Source organism: Polistes canadensis, unplaced genomic scaffold, assembly GCF_001313835.1.
Source record: "Polistes canadensis isolate GaletaPanama2010 unplaced genomic scaffold, ASM131383v1 scaffold_30, whole genome shotgun sequence".
NCBI lineage: Eukaryota > Metazoa > Arthropoda > Insecta > Hymenoptera > Vespidae > Polistes > Polistes canadensis.
Genome location: NW_014569577.1, coordinates 131,171 through 152,230, shown reverse-complemented (window position 1 = coordinate 152,230; position 21,060 = coordinate 131,171). Strand labels below are relative to the sequence as shown.

Here is a 21,060-nt window from a genome sequence, read left to right as displayed (position 1 = left end):
ATATATATATATATATATATATATATATATATGTTACAGTAAAACCTCCTATAACGCGATTGATTCGTACCGCGTTATATGGAAACCAAGTGGAGTGAAACTAGGAAGAGCAAGATAGAATGTCGAACGCGATAGCTATAGAAAGATAGCAAAAATTGTTGGATGTTTGTCAACGTGCCCCATTGTAAACTAAATAAATATCATAAATCCTTTCAGTGAAAATCTATCCTCAAGTATTTTCATCGTTGGTCAACACGGTCAGGAATTTTCCGTTGCAAAAAATTCCTAAACTTGTACTGACAAAGGACGGAAGAATATTACAAAAAAAATAAAAAATATAATATACACTATTGTATAATGTAAGAATCTGAGCACTGTGAACTGAAATTGAAAAATGGTGATCACCAAAAAGAAGAGAATTTTCTTAAAAAATTTAAGTTGATGGAATGTTGTTGAACGGAATCCACGTTATAAGAGTACCGCGTTATAGGAGGACTGTCGCAATTTTGGCTCCGCGTTATATGAAAAACGCGCTAAAAGAATAGCGCGTTATAGGAGGTTTTACTGTATATATATTGAAGTCAGTGATTCATATCGATTAATAATAACACCAGTCAAAAAATTAAATTATAGTAATTTGGGACTTGGTTGTCTAGACCGGTACTGAAACCTAGGATATTTCGCTTTTCGAATAAATGCTCTAATTATATATATATGAACAACAAGAAAATATATATATATATGAATGACACCACGAGATTTGTATTCGTTCAGTTTTTGTAATCTTTTGTATATATATAAGAAACGAGACGAGATATTATTAATATTCGAATCGGAATCTATGACAGTAATATTGAAAATATTCAAACAAACACATGGAAAATAATCTAAACTACTATAATACTTCGGTTGGACAAATGCAAGCAACAACAAAAAATGCTGACTTTGTAGGATTAGTTTCTACTAAAAAAATTGCACATACGTTTCTTAATCCTTTTAGTGCCGAACTAAAAGTATCGTACCTATGCGAAAGATATCGAACTAATTTAACGAATTTGCTAAGGTTTATCGAAAATGACGTATCGTCATTCGGCACTAAAGGGTTTAAGCCTAGTGTGTAAATTGTTGTAACGTCGGTATGTTTAGAAATAATCATCCATCGATCGATTAGGGAATGTTACACGCAAGAATAAAATTAAATAAAATTACAGAAATAAATGAATGAGATTATACAATATACCGATAATAGAGCTACATTTATTTTTGTTCATTCTTTTCTTTAGTTTGCTCCCCACGCACTGAAAAAAATAAATAAAATAAAAACATCGTTGATTCGTTCTTGCCATTATTAACAAACGAAAAAAAAAAAAAAAAGAAAACGAGATTTGTGCTAATATTATTCTGATGTTTCTTCCAAATATGAATGAAATGTTTCATCAAAGGAAGTATTGTAATATCACTGTATTTAGAAATAATTTATGCATTAATATTGTTAAGTGCAAATAAATAAAAAGAAATCGTAATGAGATTTTAATGAATATACTTATTTTTTAACATTTTCTAATTATACAGGTTTTTTACTCCAAAATTCAATTTTATGCAAATCAAATAAAATTTTGTCTACAAAATTGTTTTATTTTTTCTTAAACTTTAATTTAAAATCCAACTAGTTATATGTTTGAAAAAATAATAATTATAAGTTTGGTTAAGTATATACATTATCAAGTATCTACACACAATTTTCATAAGATAAGTAATTTTGAATTTCTTAATAATAAAAGGATGAACTTAATTTGCAAAAAGTTAAATTTGATTCATAAAATCTCTCTATTTCTATAATATTTTTAATCTCACACATATACAACATTCGTAATTCTACCATTCCCATTGTAACACGTGGTATATATATAGGTTATACGTAAACCCTCCTTACTACAGTGGTGATGTAATAAAAATAATTTATCAACAATAAATATATAAATATTTAATACCTCTTTAAAATATATAATTCGTTGTATTTTTTTTTTTAATTTTTATACTATCGTAGATAACATAATAATATTTTTATAAATAATTAAACTATTATGAGTATTGATAATACATGTGCGACATAACCTTACAATTTTAAAATAACATTATGAAGGTAACTTTGGACATTTTCTATATTACAATTCTTTCTTATAAATATAATCTAGGTTAATGATATTTCTTTTATCTAAATATGAAATATTTTAATAACATCGTATTTAACATGAGCTATTCATTTGATACAGATGATCTCGCTTCAAACATTAGTAAAAATTGCTGGTTTTACTGGTTTAGTAGTAGGTGGAACGGGATATGCATTTCGTTATAAAATACAGAATGAAATTCGCGAAGTTCAATTTTATAAGGATGCGATGCAACATTTGTACAATCATCAGAAGGCCCTAGATTTATTGGGAACTCCGATAAAAGAAAAAAGAGTTGATATAAGCGATGCGGAAAAAAATGGATCTGATGACAATAAAACTTGGCTTACAATTCCTATCATGGGATCTAAAAGCTTTGGAGAATTGCGTGTTGAAGCTCTTGTAAAGAAAGACATGGAGAACAAACTGAAAGCTGATATTTACAAAGTAGAATTATCGATTAAAGAAATACCTGGTAAAGTGTTTGTGATAAAAGACGATAGCGCAGCTATTACTGATAAATTATAATTAAATTTGTAAATATATTATATGTATAAATTATATATTCATATGAAATCAATAGTTTATTTGCATAAATTGAGAGAGATACTCACATACAAGTATGTTTTTAATACTAATTTATCATATTATTTAAATGTTTGCAATGGCATATCAGTAACACCTTTAGGAACTTTCAAACCACGTCTAGTATATCCTAAAGCAGCTTGAATAATAAATATGGCAGCCTCGACAGTTAATTTAACATCTCGCTGATCACCGATATGAGGATTTACTTCTACTAAATCTATAGCATTTAATCTACGTGTTCTATGTATTTCTTCCATTATATGAATTGCCTCTCGTAGAGATAATCCACCTCGTACTATAAAACAAATATATATACAGTATAATCTGTAAAATAAATTATTATAATTTTAAACTGTATACCTGCTGTTCCTGTACTTGGAGCTTCCAGGGGATCTAAAGAATCAATGTCAAAACTAACATGCAGTGATTTTACCCCGTAAGGATCAATTTTATCTAATGCCATAGAAATTGTATTATGAATACCTGAAATAGCAAGTTTATGAGAGAAGTCAAAATTAAGATGCATAATTTAGAAAATAAAAATTACCAAATCTTTCAACGTCTTCCATCCCAAAAGCAGGAATACCAAATTTTTCAATAACTAATCTCTCGTAACGATCTACGGATCTTAATCCAATGTAAGCCACGTTTCTAATTGATAGCCTGTAAATATATATACATTTTCTACATATTCTCTCACAGAATAGAACATAAATTAAACTTGTTAAAGAAATAATATATAAAACCAACATCGGTTTCTGCCAATCCATTCCAGGTAAATGCGGCCAATAATCGGAAAGCTCAGTCGTTAATAATGCTACAGGCATTCCATGAACATTTCCGCTTTCACTAGTTTTATTAGTATTTAAATCTGCATGTGCATCGATCCAAAGTACTGCAATATCTTCCATTGCCTTAAATGGAAAGCGAATTTAATATCTATTGCATATTACTTATTCAAAACATACTGTTTTTTTAATAGCATACTTGAACATGGCCATCTATAGTTCCAACGCTTACGCTGTGATCTCCTCCAAGCGTTAATACGCATCGATCATCTTTTAATATCTTTTGAACTTGTTCAGATAAAAGTTTAGTACATGCTGCTACATCTTCCAAATGTGTCATATTATTTATATCGCCTGTACCTACCGTTTTGTATATAATGTCTCCATAATCTTTAACATCTAAACCTATTTAAAAATATATAGTTTTTAAATACGTTAATAAATATAATTAATTATTTACAATGAAAATATGAACTACCTAATACTTCTAATTCTTTTGTAAGACCAGCATCTCTAATTACTTTAGGACCAAGAGCGACACCTTTTTTTTGCTATAATATTTTAGAAATAGAAAAACATGGAAAATTAAACACTTATAATTATTATTGATAAATTAAATTTACCTGTCCTTTTTCAAAAGGTACACCTATTAAACCAACTTTATTATATTTACGCGTACTAAACGTTCTTAGAATCGTTCGAAACATTTCGTTTGCAGACTTTATCTATAATACATAAGTGAATAAGTTTAGAAGAAATTACTTTGAAATTGCCAAGGTTATTCCACTCTGACCCATAACATTGATAATATACATTACAACATATTTCTAATATAATAATCATGTCGACGACAACATAACGTAAGTTATTTATAGACTTTCTTTGAAATTCGATTTATTTTCTCGGATATTTATAGTTAATATTATTTAACAAAATAAAAGAACATCTTATAACATATAAATTTATGTTAACATTTATCTAAAATAACATTAAGTTAACAATAAATAAATATTTATTTTATTTTATCAAATACATTATTAATTTGCCCGATACTCTTCCTTATACATGGTAACACGTAGAAATAAAAAAAACCTTGATTGATGATACTTTATTGGTATAATTGAGATTTGAATAATGTTTTGAAACATTCATTTTAGTGTATTCTTTTGTATAAAGGGAAGATTCTCAATGACAAAATGCACGTACAAAAATGTACTTCTTGCTTAACAAATTTTTATGCTATCTTTCATCAACTTATTTAGGTCCAAGCATATCTTCGGGTTTGACCCACGAATCAAATTGTTCGGATGTTAATCCATTTTTCAATGCAGATTCTTTTAAAGTAATTCCTTCTTTGTGAGCCTGTTTGGCAATAGCAGCAGCCTAAAAACAAAAATATTTATTGTCAAATTTATATATCACGAAACAAATGTACATTATCGATGCAAAATAAATGTACCTTATCATATCCAATGTGATGATTAAGTGCAGTAACCAACATTAAACTTTCATTTAACATTTTCTCTATACGATCGATGTTCGGTTTGATACCAACAACGCAATTCTTTGTAAACGACTGAGCAACGTCTCCTAACAATCTTGCAGATCGTAATGTATTGGCTACCATGACCGGCTTAAATACATTAAGTTCAAAATGACCATTGCTTCCGCCGATAGTGGTTGCAACATGATTTCCCATTACTTGACAACAAACCATGGTAACTGATTCGCATTGAGTAGGATTTACTTTTCCTGGCATAATTGAACTGCCTGGTTCATTTTCTGGCAAGGATAATTCTCCTAAACCACATCGTGGACCACTTCCCAAGAATCTAATATCATTTGCTATCTGATAAGCGCATAAAAAATAAATTCATACAAATCGTGTATTTTATTATTTAATAAAAAATAATAAACATATATACCTTCATCATAGATACAGCAACAGTATTTAATGCGCCATGTACTTCGACTATAGCATCGTGCGTGGCAAGAGCTTCGAATTTATTTGGTGCAGTAACGAATGGTAAACCTGTTAATTGAGCTATTTTTGCAGCTCCCTTTTCAGCAAATCCCTTACGAGTATTCAATCCTGTTCCAACCGCTGTACCACCTAACGCTAATTCGTATAGACGAGGAAGGGTATCCTTTACTCTACAAATTCCATTTTGAATTTGTGTCGCGTAGCCTGAAATTGCAAATATTATATATTAGAAAAAGAAAAGTTCTTAAATTTTATTTATATCCTTTTCTTCAATCAAATTTTATACCTGAAAATTCTTGTCCTAATGTAAGAGGTACGGCATCTTGAGTATGAGTTCTTCCAATTTTAATTATATCCTTCCAATCCTCCGATTTTTTTTTTAACGCTTCTAACAAACAGTTTAAACCTGGCAGAAGTACTTTATTAATTTCTAAGGCTACTGCTATGTGCATTGCAGTTGGAAATGTATCGTTGCTACTTTGTGACTTATTTACATGATCATTGGGATGAACCGGTGTTTTCGATCCCAGTTTTCCACCAAGTATTTCAATAGCGCGATTTGAAATCACCTAATTGATATTTTGAAAGAAAGGCTAGATCATACAATATCATTCACAATTAAAACACTCAAGTGTATTAAGTAAAAAATCAAACCTCATTAACGTTCATATTCGTTTGCGTACCAGATCCCGTTTGCCATATCACTAACGGAAAATGATCATTATAAAGTTTGCCACTTATAACGTCGTCCGCGGCTTTGCTAATAGCATCAGCAATTTTTGGATCCAATCCAAATTCTTTATTTACTTCGGCAGCAGCTTTCTTTAATATTCCCATGGCTACAATAATGCCATACTACAAAATTCAATAAATGTTGATAAGTATATCGTAAGAAGATTAACCTTTTGAGCAATGAATACTTTTGAAACGCTTCATAGGAATACAATGTTTTATTGCTATAGTACAAGTTCCATTGACTGATCGAAGACTCAAAACAATTATTAGCAACCCGCTAATCAACATTGCATTCTTTGCATTGGTATCGACAAATGCATATACACATTCAAAATACTCAAAGGGTTAAATAGAATAATAAAATAAACGTATATTATAACAAAAATCTAAATGAATTTTAAAGTACCAGTCTTTCTTACAGGCATGCGTTCAAATGTATCTCCAATATGAAAGTTCATCATCGATCTAACAGTCTGAGCTCCATAATACTTATTTGTAGGCACTTTTAATTCCCCGAACGTATCTCTTTCAATTCTATATTCTTGGCCTTCTAAATCCTATAACAATGATAAACAAAATGAGAAAAAAAAAAATTATATGATAGAGTTATTAATAAAAATAATTTTACCATTTCTAAGGAGTTAGTAGTCATATTAAAATGCTAATAACAAAAATCTGTCTCTATCATAAAATGGAAGTATGTGGAAGTATTCAAGGTCATTAGAATGTGAAATCTTTTATCACCATTTATTAAAGCAGGCGATTGGAAAGAAGTATTGGTAAAAAAACATGTAGACACATATACACTCAAATTCGCTTATGTGAATAAGAAATTTAATATTATAATTTTAATTTTTAATTATTGACATAAGATTAATGAATATTTAACGTTTGAAAAGATATATCGGGTAGACATCATATGTGTTTTTAAATGTTAAACTTTACATAATGATAGAACAAACGTAAAAAGAAAGAAAAAATAATATGGTTGACGTTTGTTTCAAAGCTCATTTTCTTTTCTTTTCTTTTTTTTTTTTTGATCGTCCGGTGACAGAGACATCTCTGTTAAATATTAATTAACATAAGATAATTCATTTTTAACGCATAAATCAATGAATTAAAGTATCTTTTAGGTACATGTGAACAATAAATTCTTATCTAAAGTTGGCACCTGATTTGATTACATAAAAGCAACATCTCATTTGTCGCGATAGATGAGAAAAAGAAAAAAAAATACGAAAGATATTAAACAAATTTATTTCTTTTATTTTTTTATTATATTTTAATTAACAAAATATCACACAATTGGAGCGTTAAAATTTCATTCAAAATGATAATCTTAATGTACCTTGCTATTGTTGCAAATTCGTGATGTACTTAAAGGCAGTCTTAAAGTAAGAATTACTGGAAAATCTTTTTTTAAATGACGAAGATTTAACATTCGCGACTTGAGAATATTTAACCCCATTTTTATATTTCTTTTTTGTCGTATAATTTTTACTGCTACTTTTATTAATTCACGGTTTACATGGATATGTATGAATGAACGTTGATATTTTTGAATGTCTTTCAATGAGTTGTTTTCTTTACTATGAGACACGATGAACGAAATGATACTTGTGCGAAAGTCAATAAGATTTGACGAAACGTATATCATGGGAGTAGTAATTAGTTCAGGGTTTCGGTAATAGACGGCACTGAGTTCGCTGTTATAACATTTTTTTTTTTTTAATTTAAATACACATTTAAATTAATCATCGATCAAAGCTGATTGGAAAAGACCATGTGGTAAAATAATAATAATAAGAAGAAAAAAAACACATTAAAATTTTATATGTTAATCGTTGGAAAATAAATAATATCGAAAATGATTAAAAAGAAAAAGAAACGTTAATGCGTCAAAGAAAATATTTTGTTTGAATAAAATTATGAATTAAAAAATAATTGTGTGTTCTTGTTTTCTGACAAACTTTGTTCGTGCATTCGATACCTAATTAAAGTGTTTATTTCCAAGAATTTAAGAGATCATTGATAAAAATGGAAAAGGAAATACATTACGCCAGTGTTGTAATTTGCATTTAGAATTTTTATCTTCCTCCATTTTTCTTTTTTAATTTGAATAAAGATGGTTCTGTGAAATTTTCGTCCCGTTGATTGAACATTTTTAATTGCATTGTTAACAATGAAAAAATAAATAAAAAGATAAAATAACGATTTAATAAACTCTTAATTAAATTCTTATATCTCTCTTTAAATTAAACTTTTCTCTCTTAATAAAATCTTATCAAACGTGTGTGCAATTTATTAGATAATATTTTTTTAACATAGGTGTGAAAAATTCTACTATACAAATCAAACGAAGGGTAAATGGTAATGTTAGTATATCTTTGTTTTTATTTTTCATTACAAAATTAAAATGTCTATCTGGTAAGGTAATATATATATTTATTCATATAAATAATAATTTTTTTTAGAATTTTATCCTTCACCATTTCTTGCAATTTGAATAAAGAATGCTATATATTTGCCACATTGACTGTACACTTTCAAGAACAATAGATAATATTAATCTTTAATAATTGTATTTTAATAAATTGACTTCAGTTGACACTCGCTGTAAGTCTGATTGGACGTGTGTGCAATTTATTAGACAACATTTCTTCAACATGAATGTGCAGCCTTCTACTGAACAGTTAGTTGAATGGTAAATAATATTTTTATTTATATTTTTCATTGCTAAATTATTAAAATGTCTATCCTATAAGACAATATTTATATATATAAAAATAATAATTTGTCAACGGCCTTGCCTTGTTGAAAAAACTAGTTCCCGTCAGATCATTAAAGCTAAACAACGATGGGCATGGTTAGTACTTGGATGTGTGACCACTTGGGAACACCATGTGCTGTTAACCCTAGGGAGATGTGTAATGGCTATGTGAAAGTGTTGTCAAGTTCTCCCAAATCCATAAGAGAAAGAGAAACAAAGACATATGAGTAATCATTTATTTATAAATTGATGTGTATACAGCAATCCTACAGGTTCCAAAAGGAGAGCGAGCATAGATTGGGATGACTATTTTATGGGAGTAGCATTATTATCTGCTAAGCGTAGTAAAGATCCGGTTACTCGTGTAGGAGCATGTATAGTAGATGAAAATAACATAATAGTAGGCGTTGGATACAATGGTATGCCCAGAAATTGCAGCGATGATGTATTTCCTTGGGAAAAGAATTCCAATGAGGAGTTGAACAATAAGAAACTATACGGTAAGGATGTTTGATAATTGTTATATTATCTCAGGATGGATTATCATTTTTAATGTTAATAATTTATCTTTATAGTATGCCACGCAGAAATGAACGCTATATTAAATAAGAATTCGAGCAAATTGGAGGGTTGTAAGATGTATGTAAGCCTTTTTCCCTGCAATGAGTGTGCTAAAGCAATTATTCAATCTGGTATAAAGCAGATTTATTATATGTCTGATAAAAACAAAAATAAAATTGATACTAAAGCGTCTAAGAAAATGCTTGATGCTGCTAAAGTTGTATATGAGTATGATTTTTTTAATTTATTTTTCATTATTTTTATATGCAGAACTATTATATTTAACGAGCAACAAGAATACTAGATCTATTTTTTTTTTATAGACAGTTTACACCACGCAAAACGAAAATTGTGATTGATTTCGATGATGTTAATTCCGAATTAAGTTTAAACAATTCTCTATCAAGTTTAAACATTTCTAAATCTGTAGACAATGAAACTAATTGAGATGTAATCAATCGTAACAACAACGACTACGATTTGCTGACTTCATCGTTAAAAGATAATAATAGAATTTTACAGATGCAGATATAAGTTCGTGAAGAGAAATATGAAACAAAAATGAAACTTTAATAAAAAAGTTGAATAAAATAATATTTTAATAATAGATTACGTATATATATTTGTTTATTTATTTTTTATTTTCTTCTTGACATGGTATAGGTCAAATCTTATTTAAATAAGAAGTCACCATTAAAGTCGTAATTGTGTGACTTAGATTGCTGCACAAATAGGTATTCTCTGAAGAAAGTCAGTCAATATTTACATATAAAATTTAATGAAGAATATAGGTACAAACGCAGATAGAGAATACCACAATTTTTTTTTAATTCTTTACACATATAGTTACTTTTATTTTCCACTTTTTTAATCGGTTGTGGATATTTAGTAAGAAATAAATAAACTAATGTACAGAAAGTGAAGTGAGTTTTGTAATAATACATGTATAATATTATTAAGTATATATAACACAGTAGCTTCTTTTTCTTTTTATTTTTCTTTCTTTAATATATATGAATTACCTGCTGTACAAATGTAAATGTGGGCGAGAAAAAATGTGGTATGGCATGATAGAAGCATGTAGTGTGTGTACAACTTCTTTCAAACGGTTAAAATAAGGGACAATTGAAACTACATGTTTAACGTGTCTGTACCGTTATAGCAAATAGAATGATTATAAATCCAAGAATTTATATATATATATATATATATATATGAATATGCTTATGTACATACTATACACGTGAAAGTTTATGTTTTTAAAATGTGTCGTTTTTTACCGCGATTTTGTAATTGTTCTTTGTCGAAAATCTAACGAGAAAAAGTATGTATCACAAAAAGTATTGTTTTATATGAATTATTAACTGTACCGAATGAAAAGAGCGTACATCATTTTTTCTTCCCCCCCCCTCCCCGCCCGGCATAAACACTGGAACATTATAACTTATTGTAGGATATAGGTAAAATATTTACAGCTATATCTTTTATTTAAATCAAGATTGAGGCAAGAAGGACTAAAAGACAAATCTGGATTTAATATTTAAAAAATATGTCTGATTCTTATTCAGTATTATTTATTTTCTTTCTTTTTTTTTTTTTCTAAATTATTTACGAGCAAGTGTCATAGAAAGTTCTTTTTTTTTTTTTTGACGAGAGGTATAACAAACTTGGATAAAGATTGGAGCAATTAATATATAAAAATTTTGTAAAGAGAGATAGAGAGAGAGAGAGAGAGAGAGAGAGAGGAGATTGGAACAGTCGCGTAAAAGTTGTGTTGTATTATAAGAAGAACAAAAAACGAAGACATTTATCAAAATGAACAATAAAACAGTTAACGCAATAAGTAGTATATAGATAAAGATGCGTAATCGTTGAAAAGAATTTGCGAATAAAGATGATAAACAACGCGGGACGCGCGTGTATTTTACTAAAATTTCGAGAAAAATTCTCTACACCATATATAGAAATATTTAATGGTATAATTCTCGTTATACAAAGCCGCATGACAATATGTATAATGATTAGATGACTACAGATGAAAACGAATGATACTTACAGAATAAGATGCTTATTTGTAGCATTAATTGCATAGCCCTGAGAACACATACCATGCATTTATACAAAATGAACAGCTTTTTGTTTGTTTTGTTTTGGTTTTCTTTTTCTTTCTTTTCTTTTTTGTTTTTAAAATTGCGTGTGTATCGATTTTGCGATTAATTATTTGACAATAATATTTTTCACATACAAGATTCCATCGATTTCCTAATATCTTTTTTATATTCGATACTTAATTAGCTTTTCAAAATTGTGGGAGGGTAGTAGATTTGTAAGTCGAATAAATACTGATATATTATAATTGTGATTATAATTACGGATGGTGACTAACTATACAAGAGACATTCGCGAATTTATTATTGTTCGGGAGCGAGTATGCGAACATAAAACACACACGTACAGAATAATTATTTCTTGACTGAAAAATAAAAAATGATGTATCCTACTATCATGGAAAATAGACGGAGACTGGAGATAGATTATATATTGGCAAAGTATTGCTGGAAGTATGTACAAAGATTATTATTATTATCATTATTAATATTATAATTATTATTATTATTATTTATTATTATTATTATCATGATCATGATCACCATCACCATCACCATCGTTATCTTCATTTTCATCTTCATCTTCTTCTTTATCATCATCATCATCATCATCATCATCATCATCATCATCATCATCAATATCAATATCATTGTAATAATAATTAAACGATATTTATCGAGAGATGGTGTATTTATTTAAAAAAAAAAAACAAAAGAAAAAAGTCTCTAAGAAAGAATACTAAGCTAATTATGAGTATCTATTTATTATTAAATATCTCAGACGAAAGCGAGGTAATCATAATGATTCATTCTCTGATTTCTATATACCGGTAGGCTTCACTGTTATATTTTTATTAAAACTCCTGTAATCCTGTTTAACACATACAGATGCATGATAATTCGTTTATCGCGACACTTATTGATTTCAATTTGATAAGATACTTTGGTAATTTGCGTATACAATACGCACAAGTGTTTGTTGTTTGTTAGCTTATTCTTATTTTATTTTTTTTTTTTTTAATTTTCTTCTTTTTTTCTCCTTTCTTTCTTTCTTTCTTTTAATGATACTTAACAGTTAACTTTCACAGAGGACTTTTCGTAGTGGAGATGAGCACACAACTACGGGTATTTTTTAATTTTAATAATAATTCATTAATTGTTCGATGGAATATCATATTCAATCAGGGTCTACAATCAAAACGCAGATCATTGCCCTGAAAGAAACGACACGGCGAACTAATTAAACTTTTAGTGTTACGTAGCGCGTGTGTGCGTGTGCGTATATGTGGTGTGTGGTGTGTGTGTGTATAGTACGTTTATCCGTGTTTGCTGTTGTTTGCTTTGTTTTCTAAAGAAGGAAAACGTTTCAAATCTATAATCGCATATTTTTTTTGTTTTTCACTTGAATTTAAATTACCAGTTCACACAAGATGATAAGAGATGCGAACCAGTATTATTATTATTATTATTATTAATATTATCATTATTATTATTATTATAATTATAATAATTATTATTATTAATATTATTATTATTTAGTTCATACGATATGGAACCAAGGTCCATCATCATCCACAACTGCAGATATATCGACGTACGACGCGTACATGGTACAGTTTTTTTTCTTTTCTTTTTTTTTTTTTTTTTTTAATTTTTTTTTGTTTTGTTAAATCGACGCTTCGATGATAGTCTAAGTTATTTTTTCGCGGGTCTCTCTACACGGTAGAGTAATTATTTAGGCATCGCTGATGCTGCTAGACGACGATACAACACAACACCCAATCCTCCTCGGTTTTTTTCTTTTTTTTTTTTAAACATTCGAGTAGAAATTACTCTTTTTTTAATAAGCGCGCGCGTAATGAATGTATACAAGTCTTTTTATTTGTTTGTTTGTTCTTATTTTTTTCTTTTTTTTCCCCCATGTTCTTCTTCTTCTTCTTTGTACCAATATGTTAGTCTTGCACGTCTTCTTATTTTACACACTGCACGGTATCATTATCCCCATCCCCACCTACCCACCCGTTTATTTCAATGCACACTGTTACAATATTTTTCACTTCTTTAGACAAATTAAAAAAGAGCGTTTTTTTCTTTTTCTTTTGACAATCAAAGCATGCTTCGAATTATTTTCTTTCTTTCTTTCCTATTTTTTGTTGTTGTCCTTTTTCTTCTGTCGTTCTTTTCTTCCTTTCTTCAATTTCTTTCCCTTGATAATATTAATCTATTTCCAGTCCTTTTGTTTAAATTATTCTTCAAAAAGTATGTGTCTCTCATGTGTCGTCAGAGTTCTCTCGTATTATCAATTGAATTAAGTTTTTGTTTATGTTGTTGTTTTTTTTTTTTTTTTAAATCTTTATATCCCCAGCACCATTCTAATGAATTTAGCCACTGTTCTTTTTATTTTTGTTTTTTTTCTTCGTTCACTGTTATATTATATGCACTAAATGTAGAGATGATCTTCTAGGAACAACACAGCTATAACGCGCGTGTGTATATGTGTTTACATTGCTGCTGCTGCTGCCGGCCGCTGCTACTTGTTTGTTTTTTCATCATCGATTATACCATACGCCAATTCCTTCATTATTTTCTTCTTCTTTTACTTTTTTGTATGTCTCTCTCTCTCTCTCCCTTTCTTTTCTACCCTTGTTTTTTTTTCTTTTTTTTTTTTTTTTTATTATTTATCCTCGTTAAATTCCTAAATTGAATTAAATTCTTAGAACGATCATTCGAGAAAACGTAGATCGATACGCTTCGACATTATTTTATTAATTTATTTATTAATCCACCTCTTGAAAAAACACGATTTGCCTCGCCTAACTACGTGGTAGCAAGCCAGTTACGACGCTTGATAGCGCGTACCTGGATCAGTTCTTAATAGAATTTTCTTTATCTTGATGATTGGCAGTTGCTTTAGTAGTAGTAGTGGTAGAAGTAGTAGTAGTAATTGCAGTAGTAGCAGTAGTATTGGTGGTAGTAGCAGTAGTAATAGTTGATGTTGTTGTTGCTGTTGTTGTTGTTGTTTCTTGCAACCGAAATGCAGTAGCGTACGGAAAACGTTCGCGACATTTAGTTATAAACTCGGCTATCGTACTGTCGCAATAACCAAAGTCACCGTTTTGCATTGACTCGAGTACTTTAGTGCAATTCTTCAATGTCACATTTTCAAGTTCATCGACATTTGTAACGAGAGATAATGCACGCGTCTGTGCCGACGGGTCCAACAAATACAACATTCTTGCACCTTGAAGCAAATGGGGTAAAGAAGTACTGTTTTTCTTCAAATATTCCGTATTCAATTGTACCGCCGTTGAATCGGAAAATATGTCTGCTGTTTGTCGTTTAACAACTTCACCAACGGCACCCTCCAAGGATAAACGATTTGTATTCAATAAAAATCGCACCAAACACGTATGAAGATCTGGATTATTCGCGTCCAGCCTATGAGCACGTTTTATTGACCGCAGCATTAACAGTGTACGGCCTGGAATCAATATTGTTTTTCAATTAATTATAACATTCCTTCAATCATCATCATCATCATCATTATCATTGTTGTTGTTGTTTAATTTTAACCCTCTATAATTCTGTTGTTTGTTGTCATTTCATTATTAACTCTATAGCGTTACATTAGTTTACGTTGTTTAATTACAGAGGGTTCAAATAAACGATGAACTTTTATATTTTATTATATCCCCATCCTCCACCCCACCCCATAAAAATTTCTATTTACCTTTACGTATGTAGATTTCAAATGCCATTAGATGTGTTTCTATTCTATTTGCTGCCAGATCTTGAAATGGTTGTAAAAACTTAATCGCTTGTTCCAAAGGATCCTCGACCTACAAATAAATAAATAAATGTATATATATACATACAAACGCAAACACACGTTGTATTATTTTGTATTTTTTTTTATTGATCTTAGATAAAAAGAAGTAAAATTCAATTAATAGATAACCAACCCTTTCCAATTTCTCTGGAATAAGTTCGTCCAATGTCGGTTGTTCTAAATCAGGATCAGTTTGTTGTCGCGACTTATTATGTTGTTCTCTTTTTTCTTGAGCCTGTGCAGCCTGTTGTCGTTCTAATTCTGCCTTCCTACGTTGTTTCCTCTGTTTATTCCTAAGTTTCTTCAACTCGGACGGTGCCAAATTTTCTGTCGATTATTCAAAAACACATCCAAATTATTAATTTAACAAATTGATTATAATCAAAAATGTGATTCATAAATCATGAGATTAACATAAGAACACACATACACACACTCTCTCATAGGAATATTGAACGTTAAGGATAATATGTAAGAGAGTTCGGTTATTTCAAGATTCGTTTACTTTTACTCGAGATTTTTATTAGATCCAAGGTCAAGTGGTAATACCGTGCAAGACCAGGTAGCGCAATTATTCGAATTATTCTAATTAGATTTTTCGTTTGCCGTCTTTCCAGTTTTTTCTTTCTCATTTCCTTTCCTCAATTTTTCTTTTTTCTTTTTTTAAAGAAAGGAATTTATCCAGAACAAGTTGTACGATTTTACTTTAGGTCGGTGTGGTGGTTCGTTAATAATACGTGTATATGTGCGTAAGCGTACGTGTAAGTATGTGTAAACATGTGAGATATGTTTAGCATGCGTGCACGTGTTTCGAGTCTCGTTCGATCACGTGCAGCCCCCCTTCCCCCTGCCCCCTGCCACCCCTGGAAGTTTTTACGATACTGATTTATAAGTAATACTGTTAGAACTAGAAAGGATTATAAAAAAAAAAGAAGAAAAAAAAAAGAGATCGGACGATGACCGATTATGCGACATATACAAGGTGTACCTTTTGTATGTATTCATTATTTTCCGATTGTTGGATCATAATGAAAACCGATTATTAGAATATTTGTCTTATTTTGAACGTATGAGATCTAAAGAAAATGTTCGATTTATTATTTGTCTTAATTTCGAAGTTATACTTCTTTTGGCGCGTATGGGAAAAAAATGATGAGAGTAAATTATTACGATGCGCGCGCAAGCGACACGAAAAATTAACACCGTGAAGTTAGTCGACAAACTGAAGTTTAAGTAGACTGTTATCTATATTCAAAATATTTATTCGAGTATTTCTATACATACAACACGTGTTTTATTATATCGATACAAGTAAAAATGATTAAAAAATATTCGATTTTATTTAATAAATCAAATGAAAACGGAAGAATTCGAGAAAATAATATTAAACTTTCTTTTTTTTTTTCTTATCGAGGATTTTTTTTTAACGTTTAATTATTTTTTCGTTTTTGTTTTATATGGGACAATCATCTTGCATACGTAAGAAAAAAAAAGGAAACAAATTATGTAAAATAACGACTAGTGTGTGATATATTTACGTGTGTATAATAAATATAATAGGGGTTGCGTTATAGACGGATTCCACATGTTCGACGACTTTTAATTACTCTCGAATTAATAATGAATTTATAGTGCAACGAGGAGGAAACGCGCTTTCCAATTACATAACGAATTATAGTAGAAGTTTGATTAGGTGAAAGAGAGAGAAAGAGAGAGAGAGAGAAAGAGAGAGAGAGATAGAGCACTGACATGCTTCGTAAATTCGGAGCTCCCATAAATAAATAACGTAGAAGAATTGCCAAAGAAAAAAAGGAGAGCTTTGGATTTCAAAGATATTTCCTGTTTCAAAATTACGTAAAAAATATTATCCTTCAATTTTTTGTATTTTTCTTTTTTATTATTTTTTTTTTTTTTTTAATACCACGTAAAATAAATTAAACGAATATAGGCGGCGACTGACAAAAAATCGAAATGGATATATAAAAAAAAAATACGGTTTCGCTAAGCGGGTTGTAAAAATAAAATATATCTCCTAGAAACGTGTGATGATGGTTTGTTAGAAGAAAAAAAATAAGAATTGCATTAAAATATACAGATTATGAAATAAATTTAGTTTAAACGTGGTTTATTATTATCTTTTTGGACATTTAAGAGAGAAAATATATATATGTATATATATATATATATTTTTTTTTTATGTCGTGATGCAGAGTGTTAAATAAAAAAAAAAAAAGCACGTCACGATTGAATGTCATTTTTAACGACATCAAACGAGATAAAATTCGATAAGATCGATAAAAATGTGATAAAGACAAAAAAAGAAAAAAAAAAGAAGAATATAAAACCATCGAACGAAAAGCACAAAAGTTAATATTTTGAAATGAGCCAATGTGTTTATTATTTTTTTTTTTTGATCGTGGAATAAATAATATTCGTTTAACGAATACGGTTAGATTTTGCACGAACGAGAGTCACAAAATTTAATTAATGAAATAAATGGATAATGCAAGAATCTTTTAGAGGAATTTTTGTATCCTTGATAAAGAAGGTGAGGACCTTGCACGCTTAATACATGAGAGGTACACGCGTAGGAATGTTAAGTAAGTAGAAATCACGAGCTGCATTACCCCCCACTACCACAACCACCAACTAACCAACCAACCAATCAAAACGAAACACGCATTTTATGCTAATCGCATCCTTTTTTATCGAGGGATGCGTGGATGCGATTAGATGTATCTAATTTTCTAACATTTTCTAAATTACTTCTGTTATTTCATAATTCATATAATAAGTTTTAATTTATTTTCTTAACGTGTGTGTTTCGATACTTTTTTTTAAAAATAATTATTATTACAAATGTGTCTCACAGGGTTGCGTCTCAACGAGTAATAACAATTGAAATATTTCATTGTATAAAAAAAAACATATAGTTATAAGAAATTAAAAGTCCACACATATTTATTATAAAAATAGTTTTTAAAATAAGTTTAATTAATTGTATGATATTTTTTTTTTAATAGTATGTTTCATTATGCATAAGTGTACATGCACAAAAGTTACGATGAAAAAAAAAAACACGTCACAAGTTTCTAGGAGATATATTTTATTTTTACAACCCGCTTAGCGAAACCGTATTTTTTTTTTTTGTATATTTCATTTTATATATATATATATTTAAATAAATAGAATAACTTATTTTTTTCTTTTCTTTTTCTTTTTTTTATAGTCATACCAATCGAGTATGACATTAATCTATACGAACGAGTTCAAATTTAATACGTTGGATCCCGCCATATTGATAACCTTTATTGATCGGCGCCATTATTATATTGTTTTATATTTTATATTAAAATCGTGGCAAATATGGCTAAACGTGTAATATTAAAGTGATAATTAAGGTGTGGTTAGAAGAATAGAATTAATTAATTTATAAAAATTCATTTTTCAACATATATATATATACACACACACAAACACACGTCCATATATATATAAAAATGGAACAAATTGTTTACGACTGTTTGATTTTCGATTAATCATCGTGAGGTAATGTAAAATAACAATAAATTTTTTTCTTTAGTTTTTAATAACAATAATAATAATAATAATAATAATAATAAAAATAATGTACAATTTATATTAGACCGTGAATTGGTAAGCAACAGTTATAACCGTTCATTGTCAATTATTAGAATGATTCAACGTAAAGACCATCTAGAAACGTTTTTCCATTCCATAGCATTTACTATGGATGGCAGACCGTTAACGTAACAGGTATCTTGCGTTTGGACTTTAAAGCGAAACGAAATCGTTTTATCCGGTTATATTCAATGCAAGACCGCACCTTCAAAAACATCTCAACACCGTTACCGTGTTCTTACACGTGATTATTAACTCCCACGTTCTTATCTAAGAATAAATCCATTTGCTATTGCAAACGATCATGATCGATCGAAATGAATGATCGATATTTTTGTTTATTTATTTATTTATTTTATATGTACACGTTTTTTCATATCCGTGTAATTATTTTTTTCTATTTTATTATCGAGTATTGGTAATAGATCATACGATCGATTTTATTTTTCATATTTTTTAATTTAAAAATTATTATTTACTATTAATTCTTTTATTTTTATTTATTTGATACGTACGCGTTTATATATCCCGTGTAATTATTTTGTTATTTTGTTCGCTTTTTAATATCACTTATCATTGTAACTTTTATGCGTGTACACTTATGCATAATGAAACAGGCTATTAAAAAAAAAAGTATCATACAATTAATTAAACTTATTTTAAAAACTATATTTATAATAAACATGTAGATATTTAATTTCTTATAACTATATGTTTTTTTTTATTTCCTAACGAGAAATAATATACACACACGATCATTTAAGCGTTAAGTATTGTGATAAATAATTAATAGAAATATCAATAATATCTAAAAAAAAAAAAAAAAGGAAAAAGAAATCATAATAATAATAATTAAGATAGGAAACAAAGAAATGAGAGAACGACAAATAAATTATATTAAATAATAATAATGAAGATAGGGGAAAAAAAGAAATGTGAACAATAGATTTGTATTTTGTCAGGTAAAACAACAAGCAACGATTAGACAAAGTAGACCAACGACGAAATGACAGGTACATTGTAGCACAAGGACACAAAGAATGCAAAATGATATTATCATAAGCGACAATTAGATGTTAAATTGAAGAAAAAAGAAAAGTTAGTAGAGGCACGTTTAAATTATATTTCACTTTCTACCCCTTAATTCAGACAAAATATATATATATTTATATTCGTATTTGCATAATTTTCCTTATTTTTTCTTTTCTTTCTTTCTTTTTTTTAAATAAAGTTACCAACAAAAATATATATTGTTATTAAATTATACGTTTTGTTTTAATATTTCGGATACAAAAAAAGAAATGATATTAAATAGCGCGTAGTATATTAAAACGAAAAATAATAATATTGAAATAGATAGTTTGATGTTAAGATCGTTGATAAACATTCATAGCGGAGGGGTGAGTTGAGCAGGAACCAATAATTGTGAGTTAAATATAAGTAAAGTAGCATGAACCAAAAGTTGTGAGATAAATATAAATATAAGTGTAGTAATAATAAGACATTGTAAAAAACTTTGTAAGTTGTGCAATAAAAACCTGATTATATATATATATATATAATAATAATATTGAAATATTAATAATTATTGCACGCGTAACAAAAATATATTTACGATTTCGTGTACGAATTATATAACAACAATACAAAATGTTCGTTTAATATAAACGAAGTTATTTTTACGACGTTACAGTGTTTATCACGGAAATCCGTATTACGTTGTCAAGTTCGGACACGTTGAATAACCGGAAGTTCAAGAACGTTGTCGGTCGTTTAAAAAGAAAAAAATAAAAAAAAAAAAAAAAAAACAAAAAAACACACAAATTTCTTGTCAGGTTGTTGAATAGCACACAGATGATGATAAAATTATTTTATTTACCATGA

The 21,060-nt window shown here is 28.8% G+C and overlaps 5 protein-coding genes across 11 annotated transcripts in view; 2 read left to right on the top strand and 3 right to left on the bottom strand.

Moving 5' to 3' along the window:
• Positions 1–1,805: 1,805 nt before the first annotated feature.
• LOC106784102 lies at positions 1,806–3,152 on the top strand. Its single transcript, XM_014743249.1, has 2 exons — positions 1,806–2,143; positions 2,274–3,152. Exons 1-2 carry the CDS (start codon positions 2,138–2,140, stop codon positions 2,697–2,699), a joined length of 432 nt encoding a protein of 143 aa, XP_014598735.1. The 5' UTR covers positions 1,806–2,137; the 3' UTR covers positions 2,700–3,152.
• LOC106784099 (arginase-2, mitochondrial) lies at positions 2,737–4,448 on the bottom strand. Of its 2 annotated transcripts, XM_014743243.1 has the most exons (7): positions 4,171–4,448; positions 4,026–4,098; positions 3,747–3,952; positions 3,510–3,673; positions 3,307–3,422; positions 3,120–3,242; positions 2,737–3,054 (listed from the first exon to the last, which is right to left on the bottom strand). In XM_014743243.1, the coding sequence occupies exons 1-7, from the start codon at positions 4,252–4,254 to the stop codon at positions 2,819–2,821; spliced, it is 1,002 nt and encodes a 333-aa protein (XP_014598729.1). In that variant the 5' UTR covers positions 4,255–4,448; the 3' UTR covers positions 2,737–2,818. The 2 variants fall into 2 exon arrangements, with proteins under 2 accessions (XP_014598729.1, XP_014598728.1); XM_014743242.1 differs by having other exon boundaries at positions 3,307–3,673.
• A 192-nt stretch (positions 4,449–4,640) lies between these two features.
• LOC106784098 (fumarate hydratase, mitochondrial-like) lies at positions 4,641–7,895 on the bottom strand. Of its 3 annotated transcripts, none has more exons than XM_014743239.1 (7): positions 7,615–7,895; positions 6,686–6,823; positions 6,186–6,386; positions 5,818–6,100; positions 5,473–5,735; positions 5,007–5,396; positions 4,641–4,930 (listed from the first exon to the last, which is right to left on the bottom strand). In XM_014743239.1, the coding sequence occupies exons 1-7, from the start codon at positions 7,732–7,734 to the stop codon at positions 4,802–4,804; spliced, it is 1,524 nt and encodes a 507-aa protein (XP_014598725.1). In that variant the 5' UTR covers positions 7,735–7,895; the 3' UTR covers positions 4,641–4,801. The 3 variants fall into 3 exon arrangements, with proteins under 3 accessions (XP_014598725.1, XP_014598727.1, XP_014598726.1); XM_014743241.1 differs by having other exon boundaries at positions 6,673–6,823; positions 7,615–7,893; XM_014743240.1 differs by lacking the exon at positions 7,615–7,895 and adding an exon at positions 6,895–7,072.
• Positions 7,896–7,990: 95 nt separating this feature from the next.
• Positions 7,991–10,511, top strand: LOC106784101 (deoxycytidylate deaminase). Of its 4 annotated transcripts, none has more exons than XM_014743246.1 (6): positions 7,991–8,054; positions 8,595–8,636; positions 8,871–8,970; positions 9,298–9,536; positions 9,612–9,825; positions 9,921–10,511. In XM_014743246.1, the coding sequence occupies exons 3-6, from the start codon at positions 8,933–8,935 to the stop codon at positions 10,042–10,044; spliced, it is 615 nt and encodes a 204-aa protein (XP_014598732.1). In that variant the 5' UTR covers positions 7,991–8,054; positions 8,595–8,636; positions 8,871–8,932; the 3' UTR covers positions 10,045–10,511. The 4 variants fall into 4 exon arrangements, with proteins under 4 accessions (XP_014598732.1, XP_014598730.1, XP_014598731.1 ...); XM_014743244.1 differs by having other exon boundaries at positions 7,992–8,054; positions 8,595–8,641; positions 8,741–8,970; XM_014743245.1 differs by lacking the exon at positions 7,991–8,054 and having other exon boundaries at positions 8,169–8,641.
• Positions 10,512–14,004: 3,493 nt separating this feature from the next.
• The window catches only part of LOC106784097 (N-alpha-acetyltransferase 15, NatA auxiliary subunit), a 49,427-nt gene continuing 42,371 nt past the window's right edge, over positions 14,005–21,060 (bottom strand). Inside the window, exons 9-11 of the mRNA XM_014743238.1 lie at positions 15,668–15,861; positions 15,436–15,544; positions 14,005–15,186 (exon numbers count right to left, since the gene is read on the bottom strand). Of these exons, the coding sequence (XP_014598724.1) occupies positions 14,570–15,186; positions 15,436–15,544; positions 15,668–15,861 (920 nt within the window). The 3' untranslated portion in view covers positions 14,005–14,569. The remainder of the gene's footprint in view (positions 15,187–15,435; positions 15,545–15,667; positions 15,862–21,060) is intronic.

Excerpts from the sequence above, each read along its gene's own strand:
- LOC106784099 (XM_014743242.1), bottom strand. The coding sequence starts at position 4,254 with ATGTTTCGAACGATTCTAAGAACGTTTAGTACGCGTAAATATAATAAA. Across the intron at positions 3,953-4,025 it reads AAAAGAATTAGAAGTATTAG|GTTTAGATGTTAAAGATTAT; the intron begins GTAGTTCATATT and ends ATTTTTAAATAG. Across the intron at positions 3,243-3,306 it reads GGAAGACGTTGAAAGATTTG|GTATTCATAATACAATTTCT; the intron begins GTAATTTTTATT and ends TTGCTATTTCAG.
- LOC106784098 (XM_014743239.1), bottom strand. The coding sequence starts at position 7,734 with ATGGGGTTAAATATTCTCAAGTCGCGAATGTTAAATCTTCGTCATTTA. Across the intron at positions 6,824-7,614 it reads GAATTTGCAACAATAGCAAG|GATTTAGAAGGCCAAGAATA; the intron begins GTACATTAAGAT and ends TCATTGTTATAG. Across the intron at positions 6,101-6,185 it reads CGAATATGAACGTTAATGAG|GTGATTTCAAATCGCGCTAT; the intron begins GTTTGATTTTTT and ends AATATCAATTAG.
- LOC106784101 (XM_014743246.1), top strand. The coding sequence starts at position 8,933 with ATGAATGTGCAGCCTTCTACTGAACAGTTAGTTGAATG. Across the intron at positions 8,971-9,297 it reads ACTGAACAGTTAGTTGAATG|CAATCCTACAGGTTCCAAAA; the intron begins GTAAATAATATT and ends ATGTGTATACAG. Across the intron at positions 9,826-9,920 it reads GCTGCTAAAGTTGTATATGA|ACAGTTTACACCACGCAAAA; the intron begins GTATGATTTTTT and ends TTTTTTTTATAG.